Source organism: Plasmodium fragile (genome assembly GCF_000956335.1).
Source record: "Plasmodium fragile strain nilgiri unplaced genomic scaffold supercont1.32, whole genome shotgun sequence".
In the NCBI taxonomy this organism is placed as follows: domain Eukaryota; phylum Apicomplexa; class Aconoidasida; order Haemosporida; family Plasmodiidae; genus Plasmodium; species Plasmodium fragile.
In genome coordinates, this window is record NW_012192612.1 from 31,785 (window position 1) to 48,969 (window position 17,185).

At 35.3% G+C, this 17,185-nt stretch overlaps 5 protein-coding genes across 5 annotated transcripts; 2 read left to right on the forward strand and 3 right to left on the reverse strand.

Annotated features, from left to right (window-relative positions):
• Positions 1-1,928: 1,928 nt before the first annotated feature.
• Positions 1,929-2,715, reverse strand: AK88_02989 (uncharacterized protein; the record flags this gene model as incomplete). Its single annotated transcript, XM_012480612.1, has 3 exons — positions 1,929-2,072; positions 2,245-2,412; positions 2,614-2,715. The coding sequence occupies 3 exons, from the start codon at positions 2,713-2,715 to the stop codon at positions 1,929-1,931; spliced, it is 414 nt and encodes a 137-aa protein (XP_012336035.1).
• A 5,243-nt stretch (positions 2,716-7,958) lies between these two features.
• Positions 7,959-8,297, reverse strand: AK88_02990 (uncharacterized protein; the record flags this gene model as incomplete). The annotated part of the gene is made up of 1 exon (XM_012480613.1): positions 7,959-8,297. One exon carries the CDS (start codon positions 8,295-8,297, stop codon positions 7,959-7,961), a length of 339 nt encoding a protein of 112 aa, XP_012336036.1.
• A 6-nt stretch (positions 8,298-8,303) lies between these two features.
• Positions 8,304-9,415, reverse strand: AK88_02991 (uncharacterized protein; the record flags this gene model as incomplete). The annotated part of the gene is made up of 2 exons (XM_012480614.1): positions 8,304-9,011; positions 9,347-9,415. The coding sequence occupies 2 exons, from the start codon at positions 9,413-9,415 to the stop codon at positions 8,304-8,306; spliced, it is 777 nt and encodes a 258-aa protein (XP_012336037.1).
• A 1,472-nt stretch (positions 9,416-10,887) lies between these two features.
• Positions 10,888-12,127, forward strand: AK88_02992 (uncharacterized protein; the record flags this gene model as incomplete). Its single annotated transcript, XM_012480615.1, has 2 exons — positions 10,888-10,953; positions 11,123-12,127. The coding sequence occupies 2 exons, from the start codon at positions 10,888-10,890 to the stop codon at positions 12,125-12,127; spliced, it is 1,071 nt and encodes a 356-aa protein (XP_012336038.1).
• A 3,395-nt stretch (positions 12,128-15,522) lies between these two features.
• Positions 15,523-16,233, forward strand: AK88_02993 (uncharacterized protein; the record flags this gene model as incomplete). The annotated part of the gene is made up of 1 exon (XM_012480616.1): positions 15,523-16,233. The coding sequence occupies one exon, from the start codon at positions 15,523-15,525 to the stop codon at positions 16,231-16,233; it is 711 nt and encodes a 236-aa protein (XP_012336039.1).
• Between the last annotated feature and the right edge of the window lie 952 nt (positions 16,234-17,185).

The window sequence follows — 17,185 nt, forward strand, 5'->3', positions numbered from 1 at the left end:
GTTAAACTCCTTATCAGCCGTTTGTACTCCAGTATCCTTGTTTTTAATATATTCGTCCCATAATATTTGTGCATATTGTGCCATGATCTCACTATCCTCAATATGTAATATATAATTTTCCTCCCCGATATTCCCTTAAACCCTATATGAACTCTACCTTACGCCGTGAAGCATACTTACTGGCATAAATATTTCTATTATGACATACCTACAGTATTACCCCCCCTTCATTAGAATCCTTAACCACAGCACTTCTTAACAACAAATAACCGCCTGAACAACAAAAACCCCACTTAACAACAAATACCCTGTTCACACTGTCTCTCTGTGCGTACACCTAAAAACGAACAACAACATAGTCACAACATCAAGTGCTTCTTCCGTCGTTGCCGTGGTTGTTCGCCCTACCACATAATATGTGTGTTCCTTCTCCACCCCCACGCTCTCTGCTGCCTCACGCGATCCTTCGCTCGAACGGCTTACTCGACTACTTCCTCGGACAATCTCTTACTCGGCTACGTCGTCGACAATCCCCTATATGCGGCCGCGTTTGCTCGGAGAGACAATCCTCCTTCTGACACTCGGCTACTTCCTGGGACCGCGTCACTCGGACAATCCTTCGTCGAATCCCTTTACTCGGCCACGTTTGCTCGGAGAGATAATCCCGTGTATGAGGACTCGGTGATGGTGACGCCACAGAAGCGGAAGCGGCGCATTGCAGCAGAATAGTAGGGATGCAGTGGGCAAAAGGCGCACGGAAAAGAGGAAGAAAAAGAAAAAAATGCGACGAGAGGATAGAATGTAGGAACGGTAAACCAAAGAACAGCACACGAACAGTAGGCAGGAGCAGTGTTCTTGTGCGATGTCGCATGCAGAAAAAAACAACGGAAAGAAGCCGCTAATTCCTAAAACTCATAAAGTCGCTAACTGTGAAAACTTACACCTTTTAATGTGAACATTGAAAACATACATTCCTGAAGCATAAAGCCTAAAACCCTGAACTCTGAGACACTAGAACTGAGAGCCCTATAGCCTAGACCCTAGATCGTAGATCCTAGACATTAGACCGTAGACCCCTATATCCTAGATCCAAGATCCTAGACATTAGACCGTAGACCTCTATATGCTGACCCTAAAGTCTTCAATGTTCTCCCTTCGCCGCATAAATTTTGTTTTTAATAAATATTTAATTAATATGTGATACAAATGAATAATTTATATATACACATGTATTAAATGTTGAAAATTTGTGGCTTGCATAAAACAAATAGTCGTATAGATTAACACTAACATATATGTAACATTTGATTTAACTTTATTTTTATGTATTAATATATGGATATTTTTAGGAGAAAAAAAATTTAACAATATCTTCAGAAGTTACTAGAGAATATTTATATATTAAAGAAAAAATGAGTATTCATTCATTGAAAAGTGTAAGTAATTGTATAGGATAGTTAGAATAGGTCATATGGATTGTATCCTGTTTAATGTTCAGTACATGCGCAAGTCACCATGCGCAAGTTATATTGATAAGTTTAGTCATTTTGGGGTCTTTCGTTTTTTTCATAATATTATGATATTCTTCTTTACTAATTTCGGTTATTTATAATGGTCATCGTATTGATTAATCATACTTTTCATTTTGATATATACAATACACCCTCTTTTTGTATTATTTCTTTTCCATTATACAGAAACTAACTAAGGAATATAGGCCTTAGCCCGACCCCATTAATGTGACAACAAGTACAACAATAAGTATGGGTAGCGCGAGTAACAGTAGTGCTACCAATCCTCTACCATAATATGGTAACCCCCAAAACATCGACATCATTGGGGTAATATATCTCGCCCTGAATCCCATATAGCCGGTTAATGGTGAATAAGCACAAGGCGCATGTCCGAGGGCACCGTGAATAGCAGTATCAACTACTGTCCCTACTGTCGGCACTGTCGGTACAACCGGCACTGCCGGTACTCCTGGTACTGTCGGTACAACCGGTACTGCCGGGTGCACTGGTGAAACAATGGGTGTATGATGATGATGTGAATGGTGAGTAATACGAGTCCTGCAGGGAGGAATATAGAAGGGGGAAAATGGTAGATTATTAATGTAATTGGTAATCGCCGGTATATATGTAGTTGTACATGAAGCATAAGGGAATATGGTACTGTGTGGTGGTGTATTCTATTTAACCTGGTTCGATCAAATGGCCAATCGTGTCCTCCTTCATTACGTACATATGTATTAATGGAATTGGGATTTGTTGATCTAGGAGTTTCCACAATGGTCTCGCTACAGTGGTCATGAAAGCCAGGTCCATGTAGTAAAGCTAATTGTCTGCTGTTTATTAAGTTGTTCCTGGATTTGTCATTTTGTTGACAGGTCCTAGGGTTATAATGTATGCCCTAAAAACAGATAAGAAAAAAGAAACAACAACAGTCATGTATGCGTTTTTCTACAACACGAGGTATTCGCATATGCCTCTTAGTAATGGAACAGTGCTAGTTACATAAGAGGAAATTAGAAAAGCATGTAGAATACAACAATAACGGTTTCTTTTTTTCATTTTGCGTTATTTTTCACATGCATATATACTATTATCTTACATGATTAACATTCTGTAACACACAGATGAAACAAATAAATAGAAGCAGTTCGCAGCAAAGGAAGAGTATTTTAGTCCTATTACTAGCCGTATATTTCTTCATGTTCTTGACTTTTTTTCTTTTTTTTTTTGTAATTAACTCTTTTGCTTTTAACAGCTTCAATTGCTTTTTAAGCAATACGAATTGTTTTCAACTTTTTACACATCAAATTGAAAGTGACATAAAATGACAAAAAACTAGCGCTATTTTTGTTCGCGATAAAAATAAAAATAATATGAAATGGTTACTCGTAATCGACAAAAACAAGAAATATATTTTTTTCTTAGTAGTAGTCACAATGGCATTACGTGCATTACACAAAATCATTGGGAACCTAATACATGTTTAGGATATTGTAATTTGTGATAAAATGACACAAAATACAGTAAACATAAATAGAAGAATAAAAAGGTTATTTTACTATTTTTATAATATTTTCCGAAAAAAATCAAATAAAGCATTTTTGTTATGTTTATTACTAGGGAAAAAGGCTTAGCGAATTTTTTTACACGTGTATGGAAGCAAAAGAAAACGGTGAGAAAAGTATGAGCATCACAAAGCAACAATTGCAGCGCGGGGAGAGGCACTCACTTGTGAAATGTATAATAATATCACCTAATTATGAGAGTACATATACAGAACGGTGCTTTCGGGTATTATGAAAATAGTTTACTTATGGCAACAGTGGTAATATAGCCAGAATAAGTTATACAACCGTTATGCGCTTGGTTCATTTAATGTATATATATTAAATAATGTATAGAGCCCTTTGTGTTCATATACACCAAAATGTCCATGCCGAATTGTTACAGTTAATGATAATATAAAAACGAAAAAATGTGCGAAAGCGGATTAGTCAAAAAAGGGGTTATTTTGTATAGAATGGATATATTATGTACAGCATTCAGGGTTCAAGGGTTTAGGGGTTACGCATTCGGAGTTCCATGCTTTTGAGGCTCAAGTATGTAAATATGCAAAAACACCGTAGGGTCAATTATTTAAAAATATTGTTCTGAACAAAATTTTTTTCTGATAAAATATAATAATTTGTAAGCCGTTTCGAATAGTAGAACAAATAGTATTATGGTAAATAGTAGAGCAAAGAACGTTGAATAAAGTAACATATGAGTGTACAACCTATGAATGTAGGACGAACATACACAGAGAATATACACAATATATATATGTAGAAAATAGCAATGTGACGAAAATATGAGCACGGAACATGTCGTTATGGACTGTTTGGGACTGCAGTCGTCGGGAGACAACCGCCTGGGGGTAATATGCTTCTGCATGGAATATTTCCAGTAGTCTCATAAAAAAAAACGAGAAGAACACGTACAGGGAGTAATGTAAGTGAATGTTTCAAGTTTTCCCGTTTCTTTCCCCTTTCTGTCCTATGTGACATATGCCTATATAAATCCTTACGTATGTATGTATAAGAAAGCGTAATAACTGCTACCACATACGACAATGTTCACGTGATAATAGGGGACGAATACCAATATTGTCACTTTTTGCGTAGGAGATTTCGGCATCTGTATAAATGTAGCATGCTGTGTATGTTGTCAGTAATGTATGCATTACCATAAAGAATCCATTTTTCGACTGAAAAAGGAATAAGTCGCAATGAGTACACTGCTGCTCTCTTCTTAGGCGAAAGAAAAGGAGGATTACGTACAATAGGACTGATAATTTATTCGAGGTGGATGGGAGGAGGCGGAAATATCGAACTCTATATTATATAACGGCGTACTATATTCTTAACGAGCACGTGCGTACCATATGTATAGTACAGTTGTAGAGTCTGTTTAATTCATTTTTTTCCCAGAGTGACTATTAACTGCTACAGGATGGGAAACCCTCTCCCCCTGTGTTTGTGCCTTGTACATACATTGAATCGGACGTTTTCTTAGAATGTTGGACTGCATTAAGTAATTCAATAGTATCCTTTTCTTTTCTTGTCCTTTGTTCCCTTTTCCTTGTCCTTTTTCCCGCATTATAATAGTAAAGAAAATGAACAACGGTTAAACCATGTTACATTCCTGCTTAGCTGTGTGGTGTAGGGGAAGAGGGGAAACAGTGGCTCCTATCCTGCGTTGGTACAATGTACGAATGGCAGGAAATTTTTTCTCCTCCCATGGGAAAATTAACGATCACATATATAAGTAAGAATGGAAGGATACTTTCAAGACATCCAACACTACGCATAAGCAATATGGATGCTTAAAAGGGAAATTTCAGGTATATATTCCGCGTCTATATTAGGAAATGATTAGACGTGGCGGAAAAATGCGTCTGACCGCGTACATACTATTCCACGTTGTGTTTATTCTGGGTTACGAGATGACCACGTATGGTGTCATCCGCCTTCCATTAACAGGAACCCTGTTATGAGCAGGAGTTAGTATTGTGGCGGGAACATTTACTGTGCCTCTCTTCAAGTAGTGGAGCGTGTAGGGTGCAAAAATGTGGGAGACATCATGGTGCGGGGCGGGTTCAGCGGCAAGTTATAAAGGAAGGGAAGGGTTCCGTCCATTGGGAATGATGTGTGCGGGGGATTATGTCGAGCACATTTGTGTCATATTATACGGATCATAATTGTTCTTCCCCTGCGGTATATTATGTTCTGCAACCTAGACAGGCATTATTACTGTGTACTGTCCTGTATATGCTGTAAACGATGAGTAATTTGTTCCTGATCCTTGTCCCCTTTGAGCACATGACACCTGTGGATTATGGGAAGACGGACGTTATATAAAGGAAAGGCAAAATATGGACGTCATAGATGCGCGCACTTGGGAAGATAACAATGAATGGATTGGTCAACAGGATACCATAAAGGGGTGCGTGGGAAGTAGTAACAAGCGGTTATGATAATGTAAGTAGTATGTATTTAAATCGGGCAAAAACAAATTAGCACATTGAGTAACGATCTATGACCTCATTGGGAGCTGCCGAGGTCCACTGTGAGTGCGCATATTGGGACTTGGCGTAAGGAATAAAGTACACAAGAAAGGGCGGCTATAGCTTCATACCAACAAAGGAAGGAACAGGAATGGTTACGGACAAAAGAACTGAGTAAACTTTATATTTCATCGTTAATTTTTTTGGCGCGCGTACTGAATACCCAATTTCATATTTCACAATGTACTAAAATGCATACTATATGAATATACGGATGCCTAAAATGATCAGCGAGGCACATATGTGGTTGCAGACACATATCAGACGTAGCGCCGCGTCATATTCATACGGGATGATGCCCAATTTCAGAAATGAACGCGTTAGAAGTATATGGCACAAAATTGAATACAGGAAGAATTGTTCTTGTGGAATAATTAAAAAGGGCGTAATGAAATAAATGATCCCACATATATTGTTCGCGCCGCTACGCCGAAATGCATTGCGGAAAACTGTGGCCGCTGCTCTAAATCTGTTGTGTGTAGTTTTCTCGTGGTACATTTTATTCGTAACAGTACAAGCGCAACGGCCTACATGTGCATTGCCGTCAACACATGTGAACACATGTATTAATTTTTTGTCCGGGCTGCGGCAAATTCCAAGTTGTGCGCGTGTAATTTTGTCCAGGCATTCTTTGTTTTTACGTTATTTTATTATTATTTTATTTTTTTTCATTTGTACAAATATTTATTTTTTTTTTTTCGAACTTCAATTTGTTTTAGCGTTACGGCTAACTCAGCTCTTATGCTCTTTCTCTTTTCCTTTTTTTCTTTAAAACAAAATGAATTACACGCGCGATGTGTAAAACGAATGACTCTGGGAAGTACCTACAACTGTATGCCAGAAATCATAAAAGCACGATGATGAAATTAGAGTATGTGCATATGACTGCATTAAGTTTTAGGAGAATGGATTTCGCGATGGAATAGTATTATATGTGCTAAGGGACGGATGAAAGGCTTTGCAAATGCAAACGAACAGTTTCCTTTATGGCTTCCCGTTACCCTTAATTATTAGTCAATGCCCAGAGAAACAGAAAAAGGTAAAGTACTGTGCGGCACTCCGAAATATTGCCGTTCCCATGCCCGCCCCCGTCCCTTTTCATTCCCGAAGCACGGTAAAAGGCCAAAATGTATTGATGAACGAAAAAAAACGGGGGCGGCGTGAACAATGCATTTTGTAGGGCGAACGTCCCACGAGCATGGCATTATGGCGCTGATGGTAGTAGTAGCAAGCCGTGGGGTCTGGATTCGTAATTGCATATGATTTGCAGTGCGTAATACAACAGCAATGGGGGGGTACATTACTTACGCGGAATTTAAGGAGCACGACGAGCATGTTGATGTTTCCCATCCTGTATACCGTAACACAGAAAACTGTGCACCAATAACGTAAACATGGACACATATTAGAAGTACCCATGACGTGATATAAATGTGTATACATATATATATATACAACGCGGCTTGTCAATACCATAACAGGAAGTGCTCACATAAATATATGCAGGACCGAAGCAGAATGCAAGTCTGTCCCTATTCGCGCTTATGCTTGTCACCTGCCATTTTCCTGCATGTTATACAAATGACTGCGTCCAGTAGCATGAAATAGTACCCTATACACTATACTTTACATGTAATGAATCTACGAAATATTCATCTCCACAGGAAACACCATATCACATCGTCGCCGGTTAGAAAGAAAAGAAAAGGAAAAGAGGAGGACGCCTGTTCCCTTTACTTTTTTTTTTTTTTTTTTTCTTTCACGCTAGCACGCTCTGTTAAAAAGGGGCTATTTTCCCTTCGTTCGCGGTTCCGCGCAGCGGAGTGAGATCACGGGACAACTTTTTAACGTAACTTCTTATACACGGAACGCGCGCGTTTACAAAGACATGTGTGTACGTGTATATACAACCATGCCACGCACATTCACATTGTCTTCTCTGGTCGGCATGACCCTAAGGAATGAACAATTATTATTCCTTCATTAAGTCCTGTTATTACGCTCACCTATTGGGTTTCAGGTGGAGTGTGCATCAGGTCATTGACAGGAGATGGATGACGACTAGGTTTACGAGTGCGTCGCAATATGGTGGCTATGCGGTAAAAAATGGACAAGGGGGAAAGCACAAGCAGGCCATCACAAGTGTTCAGGCGTGACCATGCTCAGTTACATTGTACTCAGTAAAAACTGTAACACCGCAGAAGCTCACCATGGTTTGTCCAAAACGAAAAAACCAATCATCTCCTAGGCGCATGTGGGATGTAATTATAGGAATGAACATGAACAAAAAAAAAGGGGCCCTCCCCCCTTTTTTTTTCCCACGTTCTAACTTCTACATTTTATCTGCGATGAGTAATATGCCTCCTGTTTGTCCTCGCTCTATAGCTTTCTACTCTTTCGCTCAAAATGTTAACCCATTTGTCCTTGTTTCGGACAACACTTTCATGTGCTAATTTGTTCAAACGAACTACCAGATTCTCAAATGGTATGCTCCATATATATTTTCCTGTCTTTCTATTAACAAAATTGCGAAATAAATTTTCACATGTCCTTCGGATGCATTCCAAGTCATACAGAAGCTCCCTTTTGCATTCTTCCCACAACTTTAACTTGTACTCATCAGGCAAATTATTCGTTTCGGCTAGGTTGTAAAACCACCTGTTTAGATAGTTCACCATATCGTACTACTTCGTTTCTAAATACAGCACGTCATCAAAGAATAAAACAAATGCTTTCTTTTTGGTCAGCCTAAGAAAAAATTTTCGCCGCATTTCTAATATTCCCTTGCTCGTGAGGTGCTTTGAAAGGTCATCCATGGTCCAACCGCATGGAAGATGTGATTGATATATTTCCCAGATACGATCTTTCCACTTAGGGTAAGAGACCCCACAGTATTGTATTGTATGGGCTCTACAACTGCCCTGCAAACAGTCTTCATGGCGTTCCTGTGGATTGGACCCCGTATCGCTGTACCCGTCGAACCAGTCAAGCTGCAGCCCCTCCGGATCGCTATAACCTTCCCGTTCCTCCCGTGTGCTGTACCATTGATCGTCCCATTCACAATCGATCTCATGGATCCAATTACCCCGTTTCCCCTCGTCCCGGTTGCGTTGCTGCATGATGGGCCTGCTATAATCACGGTGCTTCCTACTGAGCCCGTTGCGAACTTGCCACTCCGGGAAATTACCCATTGTGTCAATCTCTTCCTGTGACTGCCACTCCTCAACTATACCATTATAGCCATTGTCGGGTGTGTAATGATTCCCATTCGTGTACTGGTTCTCGCTGAGTAAACAATCATCCAAAAACAGCGATAGCTGAGACAGATTGCGTGCATACCTGGATGCATATGTCCTTGTGAAGGTTCCTACCTCTGTTGCCCCTTTTATACTCTGCAAAGAGGAAGAGTAGAGTCATATAGGAATAAAGGCAAATAAAATAGAATAGAGTAACATATAGTAAAGTTGAATGAAATAATCAAAACTAAAGAACGCCAAGAAAGGTGGAAGCACGTAGGGAGCATGTGCCAGGATAAATATGTAAAAAGGGGACAAATTGTGCTCTCGTATTCGTCACAGTTATGATAGAAGGGGAAAAAATGGAAAACATCGGTTTACTACTATTTTCACATAAAATGTAAAAACAAAATCACAATTTACTAACATGTAATTTATAGGTTACATATGTGTATATAGCATTTCCCCTCTATATTAAGGATTTAACTTACTTCTGAAATATGGCTTAGAGCAATAGCCAAGGTTATAATAAGGATGCTTCTCGATAAATACGAGCCCATAGTTGTAGCTCTACTTTTTTTTTTTTATAATATAACGTTGGTTCTAATATACATCTGGCCCCCATTTTAAAAAGAACAGAAGAAGAGGGCAGAGCATTTTTCCATCATATTATATAAGAATTACATTCCTCCGTAAGTTCCCTCTTCTCCTTCTGCATTATTCATTAAGAACAAGGAGAGAATCCTTTTTTTTACCATTTTTTCCTCTTTTCCTTTATACGGAACATGGGAGGCAGTAAAGAAAACAGTACGATTTCCCCTTTGATTGCATGTATTAGTATGAGTAATATGCAGGCGCTCATATATACCATTAGTACATAGATTCCATCATTTTGTACTTGTTCATTGTATAAAATATAGTACAAAAAAACAAACAAAAAAAATTTAAGAACAAGTGTTATGCACTGTTGACATAATAAAAACATAGAATAGTAGAAGAAAAAAGGGAAAATTATGAAGTAACAAGGACAATGTAACACCGCTGTACATATTTTTCTGTATAAAAATTTATGTACAAAGTTTTATCCTAACAACATCAAAAACAAAAAAAAAATTTTAATAGAGTAATTTTTGAATTATTTTTTTATTAAGGGAATTCCCATAAGGTAGAATTAAAATAATGTATATAATATCCAGATTTTACACAGAACATTCTCATAAAAAGCAAAGTATACCAACGTAAACAACAGAACAACGTTTAAAATATTTCATTCTCAGTTTGTCAAGAGAAAAAAGGAGATGCAGTTATATGTATACAAACGGTTGTAAACTATACTTCTTCATGTAATACTCCTAAATACATAATACATCGAACAACGATATAAACAACGACCTTATCAATCTCGACACGGGTACATATATAATCTTCCTCATATATATACTAAAATAATACCCCCTTAAGCACTGATACACTGTACAAAAAATCCTGAATCTACAAGTTACAACTGAATATTTTTTTTTCGCGTTTCACATCATACAAATGGCCTAATGCTTCTTTTAAATAATTTCCCTCTCATTATATCAACATTAAAATAACAACATGTTCGTGCATGCATAGAAGTTTTCATTTTTCAAAAACATATAACTTCCATTTCACGGGACCGTCAAAAGTGCAATATTCTTAAAAATTGTGCTTCATATGTTTTTACAACATACCAAGCACTTTAATTAATTTCAAATCATACAACATGTACTAAAAGCATTTTTTTCCATTATTCTGCATTATCACATTCCCCGTATTATATATTCTTTTGTATATTAAATTTTCACTTTATTTATATAATATAAATACTGAGAACATATAATCAAAAATCTCATACACAAATGGTTCCCATTAGCATCTGCCGTGAACAACAAAAAAAAAGGGGAAAATAACCGTATAATTCGCACACATATATATAAAAAAAAAAGATTTAATGTCATTCTGAACTTTTCTTTTCGCTAAAAGCAAGAATAAAAAAAAAAGGAAAAACATGATACCTTCCGCGAAATTTTTAATATTCAGCTTGCTACTGTACCTTCGGCAATATCCTTACCATGTATGATAATACCTAAAGCATCCCCCAAAAAAACGTTGTTGTTATTCCGATTAGCCCCTTTTTTCTGTTTTGTTAAAAATTAGAAACTTCTTCGTTCTTATCCTTTATCTGAATACTTGTGCATTGTATAAACGCTCAAATACATGCTCCCGTATTTTCTATATGTTAGGCGAATGAATTCGGCACATCATGGAATCATACGGCCGCGCAAAATGGCACTGTCGGTGTCAGGATCAGTAGATTATTAACGGGTGAAGTGGATATGCAAACACCAACGCAGACTAAAGTTCTTGCTAAACCTGGCAACGGTGCACCTAAGGAAACCGCGCTACCAGGAAACAACCCTGGTAAACCAGGTTCTAAGGCTGGATCAGAAAAACCGATGCCAACGTCCTCACAAGGTAAGGCACTAAGTGAGAAAAAAGAAAACAAGCCAAAAGGAACTGAAGTGAAGAATGGAACGGATAACAAAAGACCAGAACAAAATAAAGCACCCGAGACTCCCACAGGAGATCGTTCCAAGGAAACTGCGCCGGTTGAGAACTCGGGAAACTCAGATCCTGCGGTTGGATCAGATAGGCCATTACTAGCCTCAAGGATTAAAGCACAAGTTGAGAACACGACAAAGAAGCTCGCAGCATTCTGCAGTGCATTGAAGCGTATTATAATTATGAATAAGTATTTGATCCTTTTCGTTATAGTCCTCTTTATTCCTGTTACAGCATTGTCCCCCCTACCTTTGTTCTTTGAGAAAGAATTGTTGACTTTTCTAGTAGTAGCTGCTGCCGCGACAGCAATCCTAGGAACTATATTCTTGATCACGCTATCCTGCCTTGTCTACAGAAGGATAAGATTGAGACAGTCGAATAAAAATATGACTGGCAACACTTCACCACAGAAAGACAAGAATGTACAAGTACTTGGCAAACTCGAAGCACCTGAGAAGCAGAAGGCAACTAAGAAACCGGAAGCACCTAAGAACCCCGAAACACCTGGAAAAACAGAAGTACCTAAGAAACCGGAACAACCTGAGAACACGGAAGCACCGGGCACAGCAGGTGTGCCGAAGAAACTGGAACCACCTAAGAAAACAGAAGTACCTGAGAAGCAGGGAGCATCTGCAAAATTAGATGCAACTAAGAAACCGGAAGTACCTCAGGACCAGGCAAACTAAAAGTACCCTAGAAACTAAAATTACCGAAGAATACATTACTAACTTGCGTACTCTACTCCTCGTAGGCAGCTTCAATGTTACACTATGCTTCTATGTATTTCGTAGATTTACCTTTTTATAACACTTCGCACTATTTGTATGACAGGGTTTATGCATATTTGTCATACTTATCCAGTAGGTGCATCCTAAATTACACTGTTGTCTATGTTTTTCCAATATATATATAGTTTGCGCATATATAATGCGGCTTGTTTATGTAATTAATTCTTCATTCATATTATCAGTAGGTAACCCGCTGCGAACGGAATGCATCCTTTTTTTACATAAATATATATACATACATATATAAATGTGCATATATATATATATATTTGTACATTCATAACTTAAAATTTGTTACATCATACATGTAACATACATGATGCTATAATTACCATAATATCTACCTGCATCGGGTAATTCTTTTGTGTAATATTAAAATTTTCCGTTTTCTTTCATTCACAATTTAAGAACATGAAGTCCTGAACTATGCTTAACATCATAAATCAAAACGAAAAAAGTATGATTTATTATTTTGATGAACACATCATATAGAAACCTATGTTCTTAGTTCCTGCTCTTATTCAAAGTCTACTGCGTAAATAATCATATCACGTGACGACTGCTCAGAAGCTGTTGTCTACTTCAGAAATATTCCTTAGCCATGAACAATTTCTACGACAACATACGATATACTTAGAAAAATATATAATTCTCAGGAGGCTTCCAAATAGAATAAACTGAGTTTGCATTTATTTTGTACATATTTTATTCACAAGAATAAGAATTTTTCCTTCTTATATATTTCACAAGTTATATAGCATTCATCAGTGTACATCATTGTATCATCGAATCATTCCAAATGATAAAGACAATTGAATTAAACCGAACACACTAATTTGTTCGTTCCGCTTAAAAGTACGTTTTCCCTATTTCCTTTTATCAACATAGAAATTAAACCAAATTTCCAAATATCCATAAAAAAATCCTTATAAATACATCGTTCCCAGAATTGTTCTAATCTTGAAAAAAACTAGACTCCATCACTTCCCTAGTTTTAAAATAATATGTTACCGTTCATTACAAATAGAAAGGTGTGCTCAATGTCTACGTTTAAAAATTCGTACCTATTATTAAATGATCAATTCCTCTTCCTCCAAGCAAGTGTACACATGAAAAAGGCCCCCCCCCCTCAAAAAAAAAATAAAAATAAAAACCCTTCTTTACATGAAACAATACACTATTATAAAATATATTACTGCTTCCACATAACCCATCTGTGCCTTCCACATGACATGGTCTATTGGTACATTCATGATATATAACCATTGGATAATTTAGGATGGCATGTATATTTTATTTTTCTCCCTAGATTTGTTTCACAAGAACGCGAAATTGTTGTAGCTCCATGTTTCTAATTAGCAATGATAGCAACTGTATACCAATTAAAGCTTCACAGTTTTATAACTATTAAAAAGTATACACACCTATTAATTACCACAATAAATTCAATTCTGATATGAAACTGTCACAAATGGAATCATTCATAAGCAATACATATTTAAGGTAATAAGTCATTCCTTTAACTTTTTCACAATTATAAAATACATTTACGTATTCTATTTTTCGATGTATTTATTCCATAATTAATAATAACATATATGTTTCTATAATTTTAAAAAGTAATTTTAAACTTCATTCTACTACGCTTCACGCTAATGTATTCAGCAATATTAGCATTCCTTCACAAACTTCATTCTTCTTGTTTTTGCCTTTTCCCATATATTAAGGAGCTAAAATATACCAATATTTCTTACAGTAACACATTCGTCCATACTAGTACTTATATTTTCTGCAAATTACACATATAATTCGCTAATGAAATATCAAAATGAACTGAATTCTGTTACTTTCCAACAAATAAAAACAAAAGACCTTAACTCACATATGTTTTCTAAAAATATACTCTTAATATACATGTAAAAATTCTCCAATTTACTAAGCATGCTGGTTGCGCTATACACATTAAGTCCACGTAAAACATATATTTCATGCCTGAAGGGATCATTCAAACACAACCTTATTGGAACTAGTTACTATTACGATGTTTTCTAATTATTGTTCTTTATTTCCCCCCTGCAGCACATGAAACTCATTTTTCTATTGTATATATACTCCTTAAAACAGTAGAAACATTCTATTAATGCTGAACACAAAAAAAAAAAAAAAAAAACGAGTACACATAATATAATTAAGTACATAATTTTATCTACTAAAATTAATACATTCATAAAAAATAAAGTAATTCTCTATTGAATGAATTAACACAATGATGATATAAATTTTTTCTTTCTTGCTTTCATTTATTCATCTTCGCTCATAAAAAATAAATGAGTGTAATAATTATAAAGTACACATGCCCTTTAATTTCTAAGAACTATTATGTGATATCCTATTATTAAATTTTCAAGTAGTTAAATTGTCCTTCTAATATTCGAAATTCTTTGTTTTTCCGATTTTTCCTACTTGCTTGTTCTTTTAATAAAATTATAATTATTCAGTAAAAAGGACGCTATTAGTTTTAACCATTAACACAAAAATGTAATATATGTACAAATTTATTATGGCCATGCTCATAAATTAGTTTATATATATATATATGATAGAAAACGATAAAACTATTTTCATGTGCAAATATATATACTAATTTCATGCATAGCGCTTTATTTTTACCCTAACACACCGATTTATTCTATAATTAAATATAGAACCCTTTAACACCGCGTTGTTCACACTTACAATTTAGATGTGCTCTTAGTCACATTTTAGCCTCCTCCTCAAATTTCTTGTATTGTCAGCACATAAAAAATTTGCCCGGATATACTTCTGTTTTTCTAATTTTCTCTTTGGCTTATTATTCTATAAAACCGTTTTTTAATATATATAAATGTACACCGATGTGTTTATTACAATGAGCAAATATATAGAACTAAACATAATTATACTCGCTTGTGTGCAAATATTTGTGTACCAAAATTTAACAACATATTTAAAGAAAATCATGCGCCATAAAATAATTATATAGAAATATAAAATGGTACCTCCAAGATCAATTGCCCTATTTAAGTTAACCTCTACCTTAATTTTAAGTATCATTCCTACAGTAAGATGGAAATATCGCATATATATGTATATATATTCATATATATGTGCACAATTCATAAACGCTCCTTAACCTTTTATATTAATATCAAAAAGAAACATTTTTTTTTTTTTTATAACACATTTCACAATTTACGTAGTCACTTCAAAATGGAAGCAAAGAAGATAAATATTGCGCACACAACACATTAAATATGGAAACAGTAGAAATAGAAAAAACAGATGAATGGAAAGAACACGAGTGGAATAAGTGGAAATTAGAATTAGAAGTTAATTGGACACAGTTTCATTTATCATTAGTAGAAGAAAAAAACGAGTACATCCAGGATATAACAAAGGACTGGAATGAATGGATGCAACACATGCAACATAAATGGACGCATTATATTGAAAATATGGATGAACCGTATAAAGCTTATATTCTAGAAAAATCATTAACATGGAATAATGACGATTGGGACAATTGGATTAATACCGAACTTACAGGATTCATTGATAACGACTGGGAAAATTGGATTAATAAAATAGAGCCACAGTTTTACAGATCGATAGAGAATACATGGATCCATTGGATGAGCTACCAAATCATGACATGGCTCAATAGAGATTGGAAACATGACGAAAACATACACTGGTTAAAGAAGGAACGTATAGAATGGAAAATGCCTTCGCAGGTACAAAATACAGGAGGGTGGCTTAAATGGAAAGAAAGAATGTACAAACAAAGTCTAGAATGGTTTAATTGGGTACAGGATAAAGAGAAAATAATTGAAAATATTAAGTGTAGCAGTTGGATACGATGGAAAAATGACAAAAATAAAATTTTTAATCAATGGAAGGAATCATTTCTGAATAATTTGATACGTGAACAACAGTGGAATAGGTGGAATAAAGAAAGAGAATAATACATGTTGACAAAAGAAACACACACATGAAAAAAATACAACTAAAAAATCAGCTACAATGAAGGCTTCCGTCAAACAAAAAAAAAAAAACCATATAAAAACGAATCTTCTATTAGAAAAGCGAAAAAATATTGTAAAACCTTAATATGTATTTGAATACCGAAATATATTTCATACAACTCTTATAGTTAAGAAATAATTCTGTTATATAGAAGAATTATATAAAATAAAACGTGCTTCTAGTTCTATAACTGTGAATGTTACTTAAGAATATATAAAAAGGCAAATAAATAATTATATAGAAAACAGGGAACGCATACACATATTCTTCCAACATAACAATATGTACCAATTATTTTTAAATTTATATATTATGAAAATATTTATATATAGTTCCGGTTTGACCTTTTATATAAATACACATATAATTTCTTCTCTTCCACATTTTAGTATAACATACTGTTAAATATACTTGCTGGCTTGCCCTTATCATGTATTATAAAAAAATATGTGTATAAATCATAATATGCTATACTTATAACTCTTTCGTATATTATTCATACATTCATACGTGTATAGTTATTTAAATACACTAAGACAAAGTTCCTACAATATAGGCTACTTTGACAATAAGAAATTCTTCCTCAACTTAATTTATGCCTTAGTCAATAAACAGCTATTTTCCTATTAAAATTATTAAGAGTGTATGTTATATACACACGCTACAGAAATATTTATTGAGGCTTAATCTTTATATAACACACACCAAAATATATCTTTCGGTCATTATGATATCGTTTGTTTTCCTCTTATTTTGCTAATGTATACACCCCAACAAAAAAAAGAAAACATACACATGCACTGCACTGCAACATTTTTCATTCATGATCCATTATGCACACATATACAAGATATTTTTGTGGTTACCGTAATTTTGACTACTTCCCAATAC